This window comes from Gymnoscopelus microlampas (genome assembly GCF_963454915.1).
Source record: "Gymnoscopelus microlampas genome assembly, chromosome: 5".
In the NCBI taxonomy this organism is placed as follows: Eukaryota; Metazoa; Chordata; class Actinopteri; order Myctophiformes; family Myctophidae; genus Gymnoscopelus; species Gymnoscopelus microlampas.
Window position 1 is genome coordinate 32,184,538 of NC_139942.1, and position 22,608 is coordinate 32,207,145.

The 22,608-nt window shown below is 41.3% G+C and overlaps 1 protein-coding gene across 1 annotated transcript in view; it reads right to left on the reverse strand.

Annotated features, from left to right (window-relative positions):
* Nucleotides 1-655: 655 nt before the first annotated feature.
* Nucleotides 656-22,608, reverse strand: part of LOC311045363 (oxysterol-binding protein-related protein 1-like) — a 28,212-nt gene continuing 6,259 nt past the window's right edge. The window contains exons 6-18 of the mRNA XM_084057208.1: nt 19,587-19,755; nt 16,832-17,024; nt 13,553-13,628; nt 12,796-12,930; nt 12,248-12,345; nt 8,777-8,959; nt 8,430-8,537; nt 7,973-8,062; nt 7,567-7,705; nt 6,930-7,046; nt 4,189-4,312; nt 4,002-4,092; nt 656-1,898 (exon numbers count right to left, since the gene is read on the reverse strand). Coding sequence (XP_083913334.1) covers nt 1,796-1,898; nt 4,002-4,092; nt 4,189-4,312; nt 6,930-7,046; nt 7,567-7,705; nt 7,973-8,062; nt 8,430-8,537; nt 8,777-8,959; nt 12,248-12,345; nt 12,796-12,930; nt 13,553-13,628; nt 16,832-17,024; nt 19,587-19,755 — 1,626 coding nt within the window. The 3' untranslated portion in view covers nt 656-1,795. The remainder of the gene's footprint in view (nt 1,899-4,001; nt 4,093-4,188; nt 4,313-6,929; nt 7,047-7,566; nt 7,706-7,972; nt 8,063-8,429; nt 8,538-8,776; nt 8,960-12,247; nt 12,346-12,795; nt 12,931-13,552; nt 13,629-16,831; nt 17,025-19,586; nt 19,756-22,608) is intronic.

Here is a 22,608-nt window from a genome sequence, read left to right on the forward strand (position 1 = left end):
AGAATTGCATTCAACAATCCCCACAAGATGAATGCAATGTCCTTGTCCTGGTTACAGTCCCTAAGAGAACTGATGTTAACTGATGTTGACAGCACTACACTAAGAGTTATCATATCAGGTAAGGCCATTGACCATATACAGTAACGTCAAAATAAAGTTGCATCATATTGTAGCTCATTTTGTTTTAGCATTACAATGAACCTCATATTGTCACATAAATTAAAGGCTTTAAAAAACTATATTTTGGGTTTAGTTTACAATCAACATCCAGACTGGCCAGCAGGGTGGACTGAAGAGGAATGTGAAAACATTGTCCTCATTCTGGATTCCACTGTGGCCATGTGAGTCATTGCTTACTTCTAGGAAGACTTTCCTGAGACTCACATCTCAGAGTTTCTCCACAGACATAAGTCTATCTTCATGTTATTTTCTTGGTCAATTAACTGTTAATATGAAAACACATCATCTAACTTAATATTTCTTGTAAGGAGATTATACAACAAGCAGTATTAACACAAACACCTTTAACAAGTAAGCTAAATTAAATGGCCTGCGGGAAGTGTAATAAACAGACTTAATTTGTTTAAGTACAAACCACACGTACAAACCACACACTTTCTTTTAAGAAATGGCCATAAGACAAGACACACAAAAGCATGTTCAAGTAATGTTAAGCTTTTATTTAGCTACAATAGAAATTCGTCCTTTAGTCTGTCATGGTATACACAGAGTGACAGTTAAAATCGTGCAACCACTACTGAGGGCCCAGTCAGTACTGTATTTTACATGATAACCCTAGCCAATTAAAAATATACTGCAGCTATTCACAACATTAGAAAGGAATGTGTTCAGTGCATGAATGTGTTGTGAACATGGAGTTTCTTTTTCTTGAACATAGCCCTACTGTACATCCAATGCTTGCATAGTTAAAAGTGATGCACATGCATTTCTTATAACAGTTAGATTTTCATCAAATCTATGCATGTTCATCTCAAAACAGCCAGAATTAAAAATTACTATGGCAAAACTTTCACACGCACACACACACACAAATAATGAATAATTCTTTATATTCAGTTTAGCTATCTGAAGATCAAAGTGCTACAGAGACTAAAGAGTCGGATAGGGATTTATGTGCAATACAGCCATTCTCCTCTACTTAACAGACCTTGAAATTCATATTACATTGTACAGTAACTTAGTTGAATAAATTATCTCCATCCGAGATACATAAAATATCACGATTGACCACAACCATGAGGTCCAAAAGCCAACCACACTTTAGATGTAATGACATGTTTGATCTCTAGAGCAAGTAAACAGGACAGACGGTAAAAGTCTGAGACATAAATCTACACGAGAAAGCTCTTAAGATTCACATTCAAGTTTAAACACTCCATCTACCTAATAGAATAAATGTAAAATACAACCTAACTATTTCCAATTATGTAGCGTAACAAGCTTAAGAGCGCTTTGTTTTTGTGCTTTTAGTATTGAAATTGCAGAACTGATGCATTTCAGTGCCATTCAGCTCCCATCAGAAAATGTCTTATGGCTTTACCTCTCTTGGAGAGACAGACCAGGGATCTTTTTCACGCCAAGGCCTATTTCTTACCTGTACGGTACCTCTACACAGAAAACGATGTCATTGTACATTTATTGTCAAGTTTCGTATACGTTGATAAGCTGTAAGCTGCATCAGGAGCCTTACTACAAACAAAAACACAGCTGAGAGAATTTGAATGAGGTTTACATAGATCATGTTTCTGTATGGTACATAAGTGAGCGTCAATAGTTAGTAGATGTCAGGCAGTTGAGGGTAGTTTCTCTCCCAGTACCCTTTCACGTAGATCCAGTCCTGAGCTTTGTTGTGGGGGTTTGGTCCCTGTTGAAACCACCTGCCAGGAACAATGACATTTGTTTAGATCACAGTAAAAAATCCCAGACGACAACAGTTAATTCAACAAAACAAATTCAGGAAGTTATCTCATTGTGTGCAATATGAACTATAATCTTGTTGATATAAAATCAGCACTAATATGGACATCTAGGCCTCATGCATGGTTTTAAAGGGGTGGCCACCCCAAAATGTCTGTCATAGCATTGACTTCCACCTTGCTGTGGAGCGGGTGTTTGGTCAGCACTTATTTTTAAGTAACAAGTAACATGCGCGCCCACACACACACACACACACACACACACACACACACACACACACACACACACACACACACACACACACACACACTGTCTCACGTACTGTAACAGGATGTGTTTTAATCAGGTGAAATGCAGGGCACTCAAGAAAATGTTACTTTCACAATACTTTGTCTATGCTGCACTGAGCATTGACTGTTGAGGAGCAATCCAGACATTAGATTGTTCTATCTCCCATCATGGACATAAATAACTACAACGGAAAAGTGTGCCCAGCTTTATGACAGACCCCGCTCAAGGCACAGTGCCAAACAGCCAATGTTTTCCTCGAGCTTGAGGAAGATGAAAATGAGACACAAGCAACTTATCAGTTCTTGTGAAATTGAAAACAATGTTTATGGCTTTCTCAAGTCTAAGGTGATATTTCAGAAGGCTGAAACATTACCAATCTCAACTGCATCAAATGGGATTTCTTTCTCTATGTTGAAAACAAGCTAAAATGAGTGAAATCGATCAAGTTACTTACAGGAGGCCCTTGCTATGAAAAAGAAAAAGGTTTTAAATTAAACCCCCACAGTGTATGTTATAATAATAATATTTGTCTCTCTTCTACTTTCTGACCTTTAGGATGGTGCAGAATAGTGCATATCAGAGATAAGTTGAAGTTAAAGCTTGTAAATCTATAAACTGAGTAATTTCTGTTCCATGCCTATGTTTGTATTATTTATAAGATGGTTCAGCTCAACTGCCACTAAATGTCTGAAGATGCAGTTTGTCATGTGACGCTGTTGTTCTGTAGTTCAGCCTATGTAGTAAATTAGTGTCTTTTGGTGCTGTCAGGTGCCGTTGGCACACCTCAGCTTTAGCCAAATTGATGCCACTGGTTAGGAGCAAAGCGGGTGCCGCTTAATGTATGAGTGTGGTTATGGCATGCCACAACACCTTTAAGACAGCGCATTGTCTGCTTCAGGTAAAGTGCAGTTGTATTCATTTCTATTTCTTTATTTAGGTAGGTATAACTCATATATATATTTTTTATCTTGCACCTTTTACTTGAAGCAGACAATCAGCTTTCATAAAAATGTTATGGCAATGACCACCCTCTCCATCCATTAGGATTACTGAAAACACCATGATGTTTATAAGAATTTATAACCTTCCCTGCAAAATGGGTAGAGCAATTGTGAGCAATTGTGTATACCTGACTTTATAAAGTATTACAGTCTAACTTGTAATGCCTTATTACTGTTAATACATCAGATGAGATTGTACATATATTATAATAACTCTCTGTATTATACATTATGATATAATTTATTATCGATATGGGCTTCACAGACCGTGTTACCCATTATTCAAACTTGCATATCGTTAGCAGACAATTGCTGACACACAAACCTCATCTACGGCGATGGTTTTGGCTCACAATACTCTGGAATATTTCATCAGCATAGCACATTTGTGAGAGAAAATAATTCACTGTGTAGTTAAAGGCAGAGAGGAAAGGTTTACCACCCTCAAACTAGAGGCCAAAATGTTGCTTGCAATTGTGCGTGTTGTCCTGATGAGGGCAGTGTAACATTTTGGAGACTAAACCAATGCAACACTAAGAAAGAAAGCAATGCAAAGCAGGGCACAGTGAGTGAGCCAAACCTTGGGTCAGGCGCAGGGTTCCTTCTCAATGACAACAAAGCGGGTGGGGTGGCATGGTGGGGAAGGCATAGGAGATACCACAAGACAAACGGGAAAGCAATCAGCAAAGCAGATCTAGCCACTGCATTGGGGCATATGCAAAGCACACAGCATTCTATAGGAGAGGTTGACATTTGACTATGTGACTTTACCTGTTTTTCCATTCCTCGCTAGATTTAGTACGATTCTTCCGGGACATCCTTTGTTTCTCCTCCAACCTCTTCTTCTCTGCACTTGCTAAATCTAAGAGTCATGGAAATATGATGAATGTAAACATCCACATATAACACATGGACGTTTTTAAAAGTGACATAAGGTGGAATCAGAGGATCATAGTACCTATATCTCCAATTTCCATGGCGCGTATGTCAGGCCTGAGACGACAGTCTGTGCGAGGCATAACTTCTTCCATGCTTTTATCTAGCTCGTTCAGCTGCATGGCAAAGGTAGAGAAGGCGTAGAACTGCCATAGAGAAAATGAGACCAATATAAAGCTGTTACCTCTATGGAGACAGAAACAATGTGTCAGAGGTAAAATGTACAATCAGCGCTTGAAATAGAATATTATCCTTCTCATAATCCCCCAGAGCACCTGATTTGGGTTGACTCTTTCCAGTAAGTCAGGTAGCTTTCTTTCTGTTTTTTTGTGTTTGTCCACAGAGTCCCTGAACCAGCTGGCTAAGGGGGCATCCCTCTAGGTTTTGTCTATAGGTGAGGGCTTTGTTATGGAGCGTTTCTGGGTCGCTTTATTTTAGGTTGTTATAAAATGTAAATGCCCTCTTCTTCATTTTGATAATATATCGTCCTAATTCTGCTCTTCATGCATTTGTTGTTTTCCATTGGGTGCGGAGAATGGAATATAAAAAGTCCTTTATATAAATCCTATATATGCCATATTATCCCTATTTTCGTTAAACATAATGTGTATTTCAGTTAATTGTTTATGATCATCATAGTATTAGGAACAACATACAATAACATTTACGATAACCCATATTGACACTAAAAAGTCTATTTTAGCTATTCTTTGCGTTTCCACATTTCCATGATGCGTTTTTTTGGCAAGCACCAGCTTCACATACCCAAATGGTCCATCAACCTGATTCATACTATGGCAATACTGTCTATTTTGCCATAAACAGAGCGAAAAGGACACAGAGGGTACTAACGGCTAAAAAGCTGGAAGTAAAGGTTGTATTTCTCGCACAACTGAGAAGATTTCCCTGAGGGCTTTCTGTCAGAAAGCCTTATTTGATTGGTCTCACCCAGGACCAATTAACCAGGTAAACCCTATATACGTACTTAGTTCCCCCAGGGGTTTATACTTTATAACTAAGCAGCCATGGGACTTGGGAGCTGTTGAGCCATTTGGCCTATGGGTCAGGAGCCTATCTCCTGTTTCCTCAGTGTGAGGCAGCTTGATGTACAAGGCATTGGGCGGGCATCGTCTTTGGAATCACTCGGCCAGGGATTGAACCCTGTCCTCCCAGTCTCAGGGTGGACACTCCAACCACAAGGCCACTGAGCTGGGGTCTATACTTTGCCCCCTTCCTTTTTCCCTTTACACCAAATATCTTCACTGAAAGTAGCTGATATACAAAATGTTCGTCCCAAAAAATGGACGCTAGGGTTCAAGTGGTTAAATTGGCACATGGCTGAACTAAGTTAGTGCCTTTCTATCAGCTTTCTCCAACCCCACCAAGAATATCCCTAAAGTTAAAGGAGTAGTTCACCCAAAAAATGACTTACTTTCTATCAATTGCATATTTTTTTTTGTTTTTGTCGCATTCCTGAGCCAATAATTTGATGACCGGCGGAAAGATGCTAATGTATGTGGTAGGAGACTCAAAGACTCTCATTTGAGTCTCCCACCGGAGAGACCGCCGGTCATCAAATTATTGGCTTAGGAATGCGACAAAAACAAAAAAATCTCCATGAATTCAATGCTTCATGGGGAGAGTAATTGATAGAAAATAAGTAATTTTTTGGGTGAACTACTCCTTTAACCTTACCAAAACCTAATATATATGTTAACAGTGCCTAACCTTACCTTAACCAAGCTTCATGCCAAAAGGTGCAGTCACACCAAACTTTAATTGAAGTGACAGCACCCTAAACGTACACAAATGAATTACCTAAATCAAAGTATATTCGCCTAGCAACTATTAACACTACACCACCACACTACATTAACACTACACCAGCAAAAAGCGAGGATTTTATGTCATACAGAGTATCTAAAGTAAACCAGCTGTAAGCCATTTGATTGGTTTTATGACAGAAAGCCATCAGGGATAACTTATTGCATAGTTTTCACAGGACTGTACACCTGTGACATCACTGGGGGTAAGCACGACTTCGGTGGCGTTTCAGAGACACATAAATAACTGCTCAGTGTTAAGGCCACTTCCAACAAACATACAGTACTATGTTTTTACAGTATTGTAGGGTTCCCAAACTTTTTCAGCTTCAGAGCTAAAGGAAATTTGTCTTCCTGGGACCCAAACGTACAGAAAATACAAAAAATGACTTTATTTATTATCAATCACACACCCCATGAAGCCTTGAATTCATGGAGATGCTTTTGTTGCATTCCTGAGCCAATGATTTGATGACTCAAATAGTCTCCTACCGGAGACATTAGCATCTTTCCGCCGGTCATCAAATTATTGGCTTGGGACTGCAACAAAAACTAAACAATCTTCATGAATTCAAGGTTTCATGGGGTGTGTAATCTTTTGGGTGAACTACTCCTTTAAGCCATATTTAAGCCCAGAAATTGTGAAAATAACCAATCAACAAGCTTGTAGATCGACTATTATAATTGTTTGTTAATCTTAGATTTTCTTTTTTTTAAGAAATTGAAAATAAAAAACGAAATAAAATTCATAACTAAACTGTAGGAAAAATGTAATAAATTACATTTACTCGAGTCATCATGACCCATAAAAACGTGACCCTATGGGAAACACTGGTACAGTATAGTGGGAATGTTGAAAGATGTTGTAATGGCTTCCATTTAACTGAAGTTCCTCTGCTCACCATCCAACATTTGTAACATCCTCGTAACATCCTCTTACCTGGGCTGAGTTGGCAGGGCGAGGGGAAATCCTCCACATCAGTTCACTGCCTGGAATCATCTGCACCGTCTCTGACTCAGGCGGAGGCATCTCCTCTGGCTCCTCATCCACACTAGGCTGGAGAGACACAGTCATACACACACATTAACCACTTTCAACCTGACGTCCACATTTTTATTTTCTCTTTCACAATTAAAAATAAATAAATACATATGTTAGGTCTTTTAATGTGAGGCACATTGAAATGTGCTATAGCTATACAAATAACGCTGTTTGGCTTGATGACCTGCTGCAACTATTCTCTTTTAGAAGGTCAGTGTGTGTCTGTCTGTTATGTGGTTATTTGGGTTCATCATGAGTTGATGTGGGGTGGCGTAGGGGTATTACATTCTGTATCATGTGAATGGACCGTGTTTATAAATGCTTAATTTTATGTGTGTGGGAGGGTGTGTGTGTGGGGGGGGTTACTGTACTTACTATCTGATAAATATCTGATTGTAATTTTTTTTTTGCTGAGTTTACTTGGTATGAAATATGTCATACTAATAATTGACTTATCCAAAAACCTTTGGAGCTACAGTACAGTGGTACAGTACAGTGGCGTGGAATGTAATACGTTTTGCAGCAAATATAATACCCGTTTGCCTTTCTTTTCCTCAGCTTTCTTTTCCTCAGCATTCTTCTTGTCTGCCTTCTTATGTGCGTCAAAGGTGTCGCAGTCTACTGTGTATAAGCATTCAGTCCATTTGCCGTAGAGTGCACAGAGCTTCTTTTTGCTGCAAATATGCAAAGAACGGAAGAGGTTATTAAAACAGAGCTTTAGGCATTTCTGATATGGTGTGCCATCACTGACAATTAGAGCTCTTATTATAGGAGTCTGCAAATGTGGCCTTTATTCACTGTCATTACAATACATATAAAAACATTTATTCAATTAAGCTAATTAACTAAAGGAGCAAGAATTGTATTAGGAAATACCTAGATACATTGCTGAACCTTATAGAGAATTAATGAGCCACTGGGTAATGAAAGCATACAGATACCTTTTATCTAGGATGTAACCCTCCACTTTGTGAAGCTCGTTGCCAAAGAGGCCACAGGGCTTGAACGTCAAGCTGCATCTCTCCCCTGTCCTGTCACAGAATGACAGCCTCTGTGTTTACCAATTCTCTTTTACCATTCCCCTGCCGTGTGTGTGTGACGACAAGGCTTTCAAACGTTCACCCACTCTGCTCACTCTCACTTTCTAATGGCATGGAACTGTTCCAGTTCTGTTGCCACGATCAATATGCTGGATGTGAAAGTAGATCAACACAACACTGCGGATATACACATCTTACTGTCGCAAACATGCAAGCTCCCATGCACGTACACAAACAGATTAGCATTATGCATACATTCATACTGCGACACAAATAGCGCTCACACACGTGCGCACACACACACACAGTACTGTATACACAAGGGCATGACATGGAAACAGTGTGTTGTTTGCATTACTTGTGGTTGATCACTTCCACGTTGCCATACTGCTCAATCCAAAGCTGGCCAACAATAATATTGTGGACACAACAGGTGGGGTTTGTCCAAGTGTACGCTTCATTATATCTGCGATAAGAAAAGAGGAAAGCAAACCAAAATAGAATTTAGCACCAAGTCCAACGCCGATTTTTAATTGATGATTTGCACCACACTGCTCACCTGAGAAGGCAGTGTGAACTGATATGCTCGATTTAGACTTTGGTTGCACGCTGGTGTTTCGCACGAGACACGATGCGCAACAAAGTATAAATCGAGCAATACTGCACCGTAATGTATGAAGCACTGCGAAAAGATTCTGCACTCACTTGGGCAGCTCCAGAGTAATGATCCCTTTGGGTTCAGCTTCGACACTCTTTCCCCAAAACTTGAGTTTGGGGTAGATGGACCCGTGGAAAGCGAAGTCTTCATTAAGGCCTTCAGCATGGAAGGCACTCACTGGAGGGTGGTGGCTTACTTGCTCCGACAACCACCTGAATCCCAAGTCCTCTCTGATGGAGAGAGAAACCGAGAAAGCATCTGTCATTTTAGATTTTAGCGTTGGCTATTCAAAAATAGCAGAGCTCACAGCGCGTCACTGCGAGCTTGTGCTGTACATCTGCCATTTTTGAACATTTTTGAAAAATCTTGAAAGTGTTTGAAACATGCTGAATCATTTTGAATGATGAAAAAGTTTGAGAACAACTGATTTAGAAGGCATTTGTAGAATCTGCCTCAGGCCTTAATGGGTTAAAAGGATATACAGTATAGATACACTTTTTATGAAAACAAATTTAGTTCAAGTTAACTAAACCACCGCTCATCCGTAAACAAAAAATTTAAGTGAGGAGCTGGAGCTGAATTAAATCAGAGTGACTGAAAGAAAACACTGCAAGTATCCAATTTATTGCAAGTCGTTTGACCTTCTTCGGGCATGAGAAAAATGAATGAAATGAAAAGACAATAATACATCCCGTACCCTCCAAAGTACACAAATATGTATGATACAATAAAAAAAACGTTGAAAGATACGGAGTGCAAATTTTTACTATGACATTTATTTATTGAAAATGAAATTAATTGTTTGTCATCTCTCTGCTCTTCTGCACATTACAATTCCTCTGTTTTAGACCCAGAGACGGCCACAGTGGGAAAGTAGTCAAAGTAATGACTGTGTATCCATTTTACTTAATTTATACGGTGTAGCACGCTTAAAATAGCAGATCTAAGCTTAGATAAATAGATCGGCTATTTTCGCCACACAACTGCTAGTGGAACAGACTGCAGTGGAGCTCCTCACTAGATTATTCAACACAATCTTGGAAGGTGAGAGGATGCTTGAACAGTGGAGAAATAGTATACTGGAACCGATTTTTAAGAACAAAGGCGATGTTGTAACTAACTGTACAGACTACAGAGGTATAAACATGGTGAGCCACATGGGAAAGAGTAGTGGAAGCTAGGCAAAGAGTTTGTTGTTGGAGAAGTATGGAGAAGGTCAGAGGGAGTTCCACTGTGTCTTTGTGGACCTAGAAAAAGCATATGATAAGGTGCCAAGAGAGGAAGTGTGATACTGCATGAGGAAATCAGGAGTGGCAGAGAAGAAGATGTCAAAATGGTACGTATGAGGACAGTGTGACAGGGGTGAGGAGCAGGGGCGGACGCACTGTAGGCACAGTCAGGCCCGTGCCTTACCTTGAATACACTGTGCCTTCCCTCCGCCAGACAGCTTTTTGTCTATTTACTATGATTGAATATCGCCCCCTATACTTAAGGCCGACAAACAGCTTAATACACATCCATTCTCCCTCTACGTCCTGCGTGTCTGGAGGATGTTGGGTCTTTTGAGCCAATGTGTATTCTCAGAATCCCATTTCACACTCGAGTGTGAAATGTGTCTGTCTGTGTGTGTACCTCATTCACAGAACCGGTTTTCCACGTCATGACATAAGCACACAATATAAACACCACACACAATGTCCTGGCCTCGTTCTCTTCATTTTTGATTCTTGAGACAGCAGAGAGACAGCAGAGAGACAGCAATGGCACCAGCGTAAAACAAAAAGTCTGTCCTCCAGAGCAAACTCATCGACGCGAGGACGCCTAAACGAACGGCAGCCACCGCGACCGCCTAAACCGCATTCAGGACAAGCTGCTTGAGGCTGCAGCACCAGTCCTGCTTGGTAAAATAAAGGCTGAACTCAGTGGACAATATTTTGCAATAGGCCTACTCGCGGATGAGTATAAAGATCTTTCCAAACGGGAACTAGTTGCAGTTTGTATTGGATTCATGGAGGATGGAGGACTCATCAAAGAGTGGGCTGTGGAATTTATTGACACCGCGGATTTGACTGCACGGTGCATCACAAAGCGCTCCTAAAAGAAACCTTTCCGAGCGCAGTTTATGTACACTGCAATTCTCACTGGCTAAATTTAGTGCTTTGCACTCTGTAGCCAAAGCATCCCTGGATATTAGCAATACACTGCCAGCTTGGTTTTTGTGTATCAAGTGTTTCCCCCCCCCCCCCCCTTTTCTCTCTCATGTAAATTATATCTGACTGGCGCAGTGATATGCTTGTGGTTCAAGAAAGTACAAAATAAACTACCACGTATTTGCCTGGCCTTACTCATAAAGAGATCCTGCGTCTGCCACTGGTGAGGAGTGTGGTAGGAGTGACAAGGATCGTCTCTGAGCCCTTTCTTGTTCGCACTGGTAATGGACAAGTTGACAGAGGAAGTCAAGCAGGAGGCACCGCGGACTATAACGTCAACTATCTAAAGCACTGTTTCCCAAACAGTGGGTCGGGACCCATTTGTGGGTCGCAGACACATTTTTTATGAGTCGCAGACACATTTTTTATGGGTCACAAGTTCATGGGTCATCCCTTCATATTTTGTTTACCACATTTTGTTTTTAATTGTTATTTAAAAAAAATTTTTTTTAAAAGCATTCCCCAAAAAAAGAGCTAAATCTCTCATGAATTAAAAACAAATTCAATGAAGAAAATCAAAGAAATTCCATGAATTTGTTTTTTTTAGTAGTGAAGAAGTAGTGGAAATAGCCGATCTACAAGCTCACAACGCGGCGCGTTGTGAGCTTGATAGATCTGCTATTTTCACTAGTTTGGGTCCCGTGCAAACATCTGATTTCTCTTTTGGGTATTGAGCTAAAAAGTTTGGGAACCACTGATCTAAAGCAAAGGGGAGTGTGGAAGAGAGGTGAAGAGGAGAGTGAAGGCAAAGAATCAGGAGTGATTTGTGACAGAAGGGTACCAGCAAGAGTGAGAGGGAAGATGTATAAGACGGGTAGGTAGTGAGACCAACCATGCTGTACGGCTTGGGAAGGGTGACACTGATGAAAAGACAGGAGGCGAAGCAGGACAGGTGGCAGGATTGAGGATGCTACCATTCTCATTAGGAGTGACAAGGAGGTACAAGACCATAAAGGATTAGAGGATCAGCCCAGGTTAGAATGTTTGGGGATAAAACAAAAGAGGCAAGGTTGAGATGGTTTGGACATCTGCAGAGGAGGGATGAGGGGATCATTGGGAGATGGATGCTGAAGATGGAGCTGCCAGGCAAGAGGAGAAGAGGACGGCCAAAGAGGAGGTTTATGGATGAGTGAGAGAGGATATGCAGGTGGCAGGAGTGACCGAGGACAACGCAGAGAACAGAAGCAGATGAACTGCTGTGGCGACCCGGGTGGGAACTAGCCGAAAGATGAACCAAGTATAAATCAGGTTTATCTCGTCACAGCCTATCTATCCTGCGTTGGAAATGGTTAAAAGGAGTTCTCTCACCTTATTAGCTCGTAGGTCTCTCCTAATAGTGGGTTAAATGGCTTCCCAGTCCTCTCCCATTGTGATGCTACAGCTGACACAGCAAAGGCTGCAACACACTACAAAGTAAAATCCAGAGAGTGTACAAATGTAACCAAATTGTCCCGCTCTGAGTTACCAATATGATAATGTGCACTGATGGCTTTACTGTGTACAAACCATAGACTTATAATGAGGAGGATATACATCATTAGCTAATAATAATTACTAGCAATTATACAAAATGATTGTCAAGTCTCACGATACCATGGCAATGTTATAAGAACATATACTAGGCTACAGTATATGCAAACAGAACATCCGCTTGAAAAAGATAAAAGAAAACACATCTCATAAAATCGACATCAAAGAAACGGAACAGTTAGAATCGTACAAAAATAATTATAGCTAACTTCAGTAATTTCTATTAGTTTGAGCATAACATTGATACAGTTTAAAGACATTTTGTAAAATGAAGTGTTTGGGTTTTAAATTCATAGAGCTGGTTGTGATGTGTTTGTTTGAGCTACCTTCATTCTCTCTATTGAGTCTGTGGAGGCGTTGGCCTGGTGAATGAGGTAGGTGTGCTCCATGTACTCTGTCAGCCGCTGCAGGAAGCTCAGGGGCTCGTTAAGGATCACAGGCATGGCAATCTTTGACAACTCCTGAGAGTGAGAGAGAGAGAGAGAGATACCAAGAGGATGAAAGGACAGTCTGCATCATTACGATGTATAGAATATAGCCTGAATACATAATGTATCCAGCGCATGATGAAACGCATTGATTTTCACAGTAGCCCATGTTCTGAATGTGTCATGGATTTACATATTAATGTTCCGTATCTACTGATAATATCCAATGCATGATACACAGAGAGTACATGACATTAAGCAGGCACTAGAATCTATTGCCAATAAAAACGCATGCGTTTGCCCATCAGGTCGGGTATGTATAAGCCATTAGCCCCATTTAATTGGGGATTAGAGGGTAAACAGAGATTATAAAGTCTAATTAAATCCAGGCAGAGACTGGAGAGGGTATTTGGGCCCCGTGAGACCTATAATAATGATCAAACTTAGCTCCACGGCAAATTAATGAGGAAGTTCAAATCTACGTCATCACTATTGGGTTACTTTTTGCCCAAGTTTACTTGAGTTCCGCTAAACCTGCTTGAGGGCAAAGTCTTAAGTAAGCACTTTATCTCCCTGTCAGGGGAAATAGTAACAGGCGATCCATCATCATCAAAGTAAACAAGAAGGTTATTTTGGGTGGATTCATCGTTCTCACCATGCCGATGCATTTTTTGAGGATGCTCCAGATGCTGATATCGTTCCTGGAGTACATGGGAGCCGGCAGATATGTTCTGTGGGATGGCAGGAGAGAGAGAGAAGCAACCACCGTCAACTCTGCATACTACTGAAATACAGGAATACTGAGATACGATTTTAGTATCACAACCTTAAAAATAGATGACTCGAGAGGAATTACTGAAATACGAGGCCCTTTATAGTGCTGTTAAAAATACAACATTGTCTCCGGTGGAAATCGCTACATTTGTTACTGTTGGTTTGACTGCACTGAAGCATGAGACCCCGTTTCCTCCTGTGACCCGGTTTGTTTTCGACTCATCTCTGCTTCATGCAACAAATTTACTTTTTTTTAACCAATTAAGACCTGAAGCCGATTCTACAAATGTCTCCTAAATCCCAACAGTATTCTGAAAAACGTATGTTTCTATATCAGTGGTGCTCAAACTTTTTCATGTCAAGGACCCCCAAAATGATATGTATTTGGCCGCGGACCCCCATCTCAAAATATTTTGTTCCAGGGGGTCCCAGAAGCAAAGATTTGAGTTAAAAATGTTCGCTTTAAAAATATGTATATTCAAAGATTTGCACACATTTTCACGATTTTTCAAAAAAAGCATTTTACACTTTGGCTATTCAAAAATAGCAGATGTACAAGCTCATAGCGCGGCACCGAGTGCCGCGCTATGAGCTTGTAGATCTGCTATTTTTGAATAGCCAAAGTGTAAAATGCTTTTTAGCTCAAATCAAAAAAATGTACAGATGCGTTCCAGGTCTTAATGGGTTAAAGTAACAAAAGCCAGAGCAATGAATACCAAGGCGAAGCTAAACCCATCAAAATGAAGTAGTTGGATTACCTTAAAAGTAAAACTACAGTGCGTGGCTTGACCTGCGGTTTGGAAACAAAGTTAACCTGACACCTGCGAGTTAATGAGCTGCTCTGGTCAAAGCCTCATGCAATACCCATGAATGGAAGGGAGATCTGTGGTATATCTGTAGTATTCAGGACTGGTCACAAGAGGCATTCTTCTTTCTGCATTGTGTGATATTCCATTTAGATCAAATACTGCCAACCAAAATGTCTGAAACACTATTTGATATTGATGAATTGACTGATTGATGATATTTTGTCATAAGTTCTGAAATTTGTTAGCCTGACACTCAGCCTGAATTTTCATTTCGTTTCACTCCATTATTCAGACTGAAAGCCCTCTCAATGCAGCCGATTGCTGAGATGGGGGCGTGGCCAAAGTTTTTTTTTTCAAAGACTTTTTGGCGATTGGTTCATACTGGATTATCCCGATCCCGATTCGTCGATCAGATTTTCAACCGAGGCTGAGACCTCCTATGAGAGCGTCACCAGACCAGAATCGCCTGAACATATTTTTTTAATGGACGTGGCTAGCGATTCACGGGCTGGAGCCAGGCTAGAAATTTGTAGCACCATTTGCAACACTAAAGACAAGAAACAGACACACATTTAACATAACATTACAATCGGCATACATTTGGTACGCAAAAGAGTGCTTCAGTCCAAGTTTATTATGTTGTGGAACCCTGTGTCTCCAGTTTGATGGTAACACTTGTACAATATCAAATTACAATACGGTAGAACGCTCAAGTAAACAACAACAGAAGAATCTGTCTATCTGCTCCAAAAGACCTATATTGGTCTTGATGCACTGCAATCTCTATTTTGATTCAGACTCAACCATCCTTGACCTTGGGGTCTTGACTGAGGCTCTGTCTTTCACTTCACTGAGGTGAGCTGATAGGCCAGGTAGCAAGCTGTAATGGACCGTCTGTATGACAGGTGTGCTGACCTAAAGCAGGTGGTGCCTTTATTCACAAATCATCACAGCAGCAGCAGCTATACTGTAGTGACAGAAAAAGAAGCCAATCCCACAACAAACCACAGCAAGACAGAGAGAGAGATATTGTGAGACGGAAGGGCCATGGGGCTCAAGCTGAACCCTCTGTTAACAACAGTGGAATGAACAGGCCACTGGTGCATGGCAGAGGCGCACTTCTGTCAGCTCCAATCCACACCAGAAAAAGCTAGTATAGTCATCGACTTCCTGTAAAGCCATGTTTCTTTAGTTGGGCTTGAAACCATTATTAAACAGCCATGTAAACATTACTTCTAGTCTATCTTGAAATAGAAGTTATAGGTGTCAAACATAGAAGGCATCCATGTTTTACTGTGAAAATATTCAAATGATAAAATGAAAAATGTATGACAGAATTTTGTGGTAGCAGTGTAGCACTAGCATAGGTATTTTAACAGCGTTATAATTAATCAGTGCGAATAGTGACAGATAGAGTTCCAATTAAGGGAGGATGTCAGTTCCACCAATCCATCAAACAAACAACACTTAGGCCTATCTACATGCGACCATGTACACAGATCTCTGAATGACAGGAGTAATAACATACAAACAGACACCTCATCAATCTTTAATGCGCACGCACGCACGCGCACACACACACACACACACACACACACACACACACACACACACACACACACACACACACACACACACACACACACACACACACACACACACACACACACACACACACACACACACACACACACACACACACACACACACACACACACACAGTCCCTTTCCTGTGACTCTCTATAGGCCAGATCCCACTAAATTATTCACAGGTCACTTGTTTGGTTAAAAAAGAGAGGGAAAACAAAAATAAGCATTCGCAGAAATGAAATGGACCCATGCCCCATTTTCAAGGGAAGTATTATAATGTTGAACCATGGCACCAAGGCCCTGGTAGCTCAGACAGACTGAACGGGTAGGAAAAACAAGAGCGGGACTACTCTCTGGGGCTTGGGCGCTCGAACAAAAACAAACTGCGGTATTCCATTACAACTACTGTGACGTTTATTCACTTGAGCTCTCTTGCAAATGCAGATCCGTAACCCAATGGTCATCAGACGAGTCTGCTGACTGATACCTCTATATGTGATCGAACGTGTACATACTGCCGTATGGCAGCTATGATAGATACTTGTCATAGCTGAAGCATCTGACTGTTGTTTGTAAAGGATATCGGAAGGGAAAAAAACAACAACTAAAAGATAGAGACCATGATGTACAATTAGAGATGTTGTGTGCAGAGCACATGGTCCAAATATTGTCACCTGGCGAATGGTAAATAAAGCATTAACAAAGCAATAAACATGGCGAGTACAAAACAAGCGTGACCTATTAACTAGGACATGTCCCACCTGTGCTTCTTGACTCCGTTGCACTGGGCTGTCTCGTTGCCATGGTTCCCTTCCCCAGACATTCCGGCGGGCCCCCTGAGGGTGCTGGGATGGCGGAGGCTGCTGAAAAGGGGGGCGTCTCTCCCCTCGTCCTCTTCAAAAGAGTGGCTGGCGACGGACAGGAAACCGCTCACAGAGAGCTCAGACCCAGACTCTGTGTGGGACGAGAGGGGGCAGAAAGCGGCTCATGCCAGGCTCAAACATACATACATACAGTACAGCACACACGCACAAACACAGGTCAGCTCAGAAACCTCCAGTCCTGTAGTCTTTAACTGTAGTCTAGACCAGGGAATGAATACTCCTCCTCACTCTCTCACACACACACGCACACACACGCACACACACACAAACACACACACATGCACACACGTGTCAAGCTCCACCTGGGGATTCTGTTCCAATGAGACGCCACGGACAGGCTTCACTTCCTCCTACATGGTTTGCTCTGCTGACTGGCTAGCACTCCTCCTCCTCCCTGTGGCCTGTATGGCGTCAAGGACAACACAGTGGATGGGAGGGGAGATAATACGCACATCAACCATGTCATGGAAAACTAGACATGCATAACACCACTTTAGCCCAATATACTTAGCTGTGCGACAAACAGCGAAAATAGCCAATGGGCTTGCTTATTTTTGCATATAATGACATAATGACAAAAAAGGGACGCCAGGTTGAAAGTGGCTAATTTCAACAACAACGACACTTTCACAGATTTTGTGATATGACATCTGTGTGCACATGGATTTGCTTCACCAACCCGGGTTGGTACTTTTAGAAGATTCAAAATGCTTCGTACAACATCCCTATAGGAGTCATTGAATATGAACCATCTCATATGGATGCTGTGAGGTCAGGGTCGTAAAGGCAACGTGTGTTGCTGTGACCAGAAGCCAACTGTGTCTGAATGAATAATGCAATAATCCCTCAGAACCAGAGATCACTCCCTATACAGCACATTCAAAATGTCCATTGTCCAGACAAACCACTGTGGCAAGGCTAATATCGGCAAATAGACAGGGAGGCCGACTAATGAGCTCACAAAAACAAGCATGCATTACCGTAAACTGCAGTTGGCTCTACTGACATGAATTGCTCTTCAAATATCTAGAATGCAAACAGGAGCCATTTTCCAGGCTAATGTACCACAAACTCATTAACCTTGGCTATAATTAAAGGATAATTTGACTGGCTGCACTACATCAATGGACCATCTCAGCAATGTAGCAGCTGACGTTGGGGCAATCAGCCATGTCAAACTGCAATGGGAACGGCCATTAGAAATGTCTGTGAGGGCGAAGCTGTGTGCCTCAAGTAACCCTAGAGACAAACACCACCAAGAGACTGAGCTTGTGGTGCCTCCCAGAGCACATGCACACGTACACACACAAACACACACACACAAACACACCCACACCAAATGATCTCTAGAGAATAAAAAAAGACTGAGTCTATAAAGAGGGAGCCAAAAAGAACTTCAATCTCCAGATTGAACCTCTTGCCACATGTCTTTGTCTCTAGAAATATTCTGCTAACTATGATACAAAAATATAAAAGGTGTTTTGGCAATGAACAGTGAAAGCTGCACTTGGAGAGGTGTGATCCCAGTGAGTCAGGAATGCATTTAAACGCTATTGCCTGAAACAAAGGACAGTTTCTTCTCTATTCTTATGAATATATATTGTAACTGCAAATCGTAGCTTGTACTGAAAATGAATTCACTTAATTTTCAAAATTTGCACTTTGTGGGCTTTTGGTGGTTGGGACAGCAGTGATAATGCATGGTCAAAATGTGCAAGAGCAGAGGGCATACATATGTATCAAAATCACTTGTCTATTTTACTTATGTTCATTGTGCAAGTCACATTTAGACCAGATTCTTATTTTCATTTTTGACAGACCTGTCCAGCACTTTCCATTTGGCATCATCACAAACAGTCTGTTACTCGGAAGCCATTTGTCCGTCATGATTATTTTTGCTCTACTCAAGCACCTGCTGATGATGTTCTGCAGGGACGGGAGAGAGCTGGTTATGGATATTAATGGATATGAATACAGGTTGCCTTGAGATTTTGACTTGTCCTTTGATGTGCCCTGGGCACACACAGTTTGAAAACCACTGGTCTAAATCACTGGTTCTCAACGTGGGGTCCAGGGACCCCCAGAAGTCCTTGGAATGATTGATAGTTGATGGTGCAGTTTGGTGCTATTACACTCACAGTTAAATGAACACATCTGCAATGTAGATTGGGGTCTCGTAGCCCGTAGCCCGTAGCACTTGCCCTAGCCTTAACAACCTTGCAGGCTTAGGCAAAGGTTAAAATGTAATTTAAATAGCATGTTATTAGACAGATGCCAGGTTTATTTGTTGACCTGGCATCCTAATAGTAGTATGTATAGTTTCAATGTTCAGATTTTATTTTTTTTATATTACTGTATACTGTTTAGACTGATGATAGGTTCTTGGTTTAATTACCTATGATCATAGATTACTTGTAAATGTAAATCGCTCTGGATTAAGAGCGTCTGCTAAATGCCTAAATTGTCAGAAATAAAATTGGCATCAAACGTCCATAGCCTAATTTAAGGTTGAGAATCAATGGTCTAAAGGCTAATTCCTTCTCAGTGGAGAAATCACGTTGTTTGATAATACATTACATTTATTTTTTGACCAACTATGAATGAGGCTCAACAGTCTCAGGCAGGGGCTGACCTGACACAGCATCATAGAAGTCATCTTCAGTGACGGAGCTCAATGTGGAGAACCTTCTGGTCAGGAACAGGGACTGTTCAAGATCGTAGTGCTCGCTGGTCAACGTCTGCAAGGCCTCCGATAGAGCTTTGTTCTTCTCAACTTCCTGTTCAAACTTCAAACTCCAGACCTGTAATACATTCAATAAATGCATGGATGAATGTCCACAAACAAGAAAAAGTATACACAGTACTAAGACATGCTCACAGTCAGATAACATTTCAGATAAATTAGTCTCACTGATTGATTGATTCCTTGATGGATTGATATGGTGTGTGTGTGTGTGTGTGTGTGTGTGTGTGTGTGTGTGTGTGTGTGTGTGTGTGTGTGTGTGTGTGTGTGTGTGTGTGTGTGTGTGTGTGTGTGTGTGTGTGTGTGTGTGTGTGTGTGTGTGTGTGTGTGTGTGTGTGTGTGTGTGTGTGTGTGTGTGTGTGTGTGTGTGTGTGTGTGTGTGTGTGACAGCTTCCTCTGATGGCAGGTCATTGTTCTAACCCCTGCCCACAGATCCGGTTTCCACCAGTCGGAACCAAACACCTCAGTCTCTGAGAGCTCCGTGGCCTAGGATTGAGTGTCCCTCCAGGGCAACCTGAGACATGCTACTATGGGACAGACTAGATCAATGTTCCCCATTTGACGCTGCTGTTGTGGGATCTTTACCAACCCAGCAGTATACTCTATCCTCACGAAACTCGGAGCAATTTCAACTTGAAATTTCTTCCACAAAACAAAAAGGATTTCTAAGGACAAGAATAAGCGTGCAAATCCTTTCGTCTTGTCTCATTAAATGGAACACTTTACCTCCTGAAATACTGAAAATATATTCTGCAGAAAAAAAGGGGATCCAGGGAGCAAAAAGTGCACACTGATGACAAGAAATACAGCCGAATCTCCCGAGTGAAAAAAATGCCAAGTCACCTTGAGGGAGGCAGCCGGCAGCCTTGGAAAAAAAAACAGGAGCCCGTAAATCAGGCTGTAAATCTGAGATAGCCAAGCGAGGCCAATGTCTTCATATAAAGTAAAGAGAAAGCTCCATCAATTATTCTGCCTTTGACTCACAGTTGTCTCACTGCCTCCCTCATTCTCACTGTTCTGCATGCTCATAGACACACATGCACAAGTTTGGGCTATTCACAAATAGCAGATCTACAAGCTCATAGCGCGGCACCGAGTGCCGCGCTACGAGCTTGTAGATCTGCTATTTTTGAAAAATCGTGAAAATGTGTGCAAATCTTCTGAATATATATATTTTTAAAGTGAACATTTTTAACTCAAATCTTTGCTTCTGGGGGTCCCTGGAACAACATATTTTGATGGGGGTCCGCGGCCAAATACATATCATTTTGGGGGTCCTTGACATGAAAAAGATTGAGCACCACTGATATAGAAACATACGTTTTTCAGAAAACTGTTGGGATTTAGGAGACATGTAGAATCGGCTTCAGGTCTCAATGGGTTAAATTACCCAAGTTATTTAAGGACCTTACCAGAAACAGAGTATAACCTGTGATACTCACTAAGGCAGTTTTTCTTTTCTGTTCCTCTCCTATTTAAGACTTTAAATCTGAAAATCTACTTCTAACGCTCTTCACATGCACTTGACACTTAATTTATTATGCAAATTAGTTAAATATAAATTTTAACTGCAGTAATGAACCTGCACAATTGAGAATTTCACCCACCTTACTTGTAATGTGATGTGACAAGATTGATTCTGTTGATTCTGTTCTAATGCTTCGTGATCCAATATTTTTGTGCTGCTGTCATCCGTTTTTACATTAAATATTTTCCCTTTTTGTCGATTAAAAATGTATTATCTCTCAATATTTTTTTGTGTGTGATCCTTTAAAATAATTTTTGCTTCGATGATATACTGGACAGTTGAAATGTAAATCTTGTTCTGTAGGACCCCCTGGAAAATGAGATACGACATCTCAAGGAGCATAATTCTTTCTCACATGCACACTTTGAGAAACAGTAGTTTCTTAAAAAGTGCCATAAATATGTAAATAAGGTCTGTAGCAGTCTGATTACACTTTCTAGCATTTTGTGGCCATGATGGAATCTGATATACAGGTTTGATTCAATGATAACAAATACCGTATCTGCTAACAAATCTAATATATTTTCGAGTGCAAAATCTGCCTCTTGCCACAGAACCCTTTTCCAACTCACTACTACTATAATCAGATACACTACAGTGAATTGTACTTACTTCTGCAAGAGGAAGCAACATTACAGCCTACACAAGCATAAGCTCGTGTAGGCTTCAGCATTCGCTTTAGAGTTCTCGAACATTTATGCTGAGCCAACAGACCGTGTCTGCCAATTTGGCTCAACAGGACTGAGGCGAGTGCCACAGATGGAGAGCAGCTCAATCACAGCGTTAAGACTGAGTATAGTATTCAGCCATTATAAATGAATACCTGTCCACAAAAGTGGTTGACCTGGCCTTGAGCCTCTTATTTGTGTATAGTCTATACAGTAAATGAGCTCACATATCTGGAGCCTTAACCAGTGTCTTCTATCCTCAGGAACTTGGCCCGGAACGGAACACTTTGTTGTGCAACTACCCTCGCTGGCTTTTCTCTCTCCCCGCATCCTCTCGCCTGAGAACACACATCGCTATTTTAAGCCCTGCTGAGGCTGTGCATTGTACAGTTAGTTGATGCTGAAACTGGGGAAAAGATGTCTCTCACATGGCCAGGAGCCAAAGGACTCAGCTTTTGTTTGGCCTTTCCTGCTGTAGGGGAAGTAGATCTCGGAGACAAATGGCCCCCATCTCCAGGCAGTGCAGCGGTGCCGGCTGGCATGATGACGTACCATAGATCAGTGTATGATGACGGCTGAGAACCAAGCAGCTTGCATCCACGAGTTCAAAGACTACATTTAACAGCCCTTAAAGGGTAATTCATAGCGCTGCAATTTTTCTCTGCAATGTTCTAATGCTTAATGTATGCTTCATTGTACAATGGTGTTGCGTTGT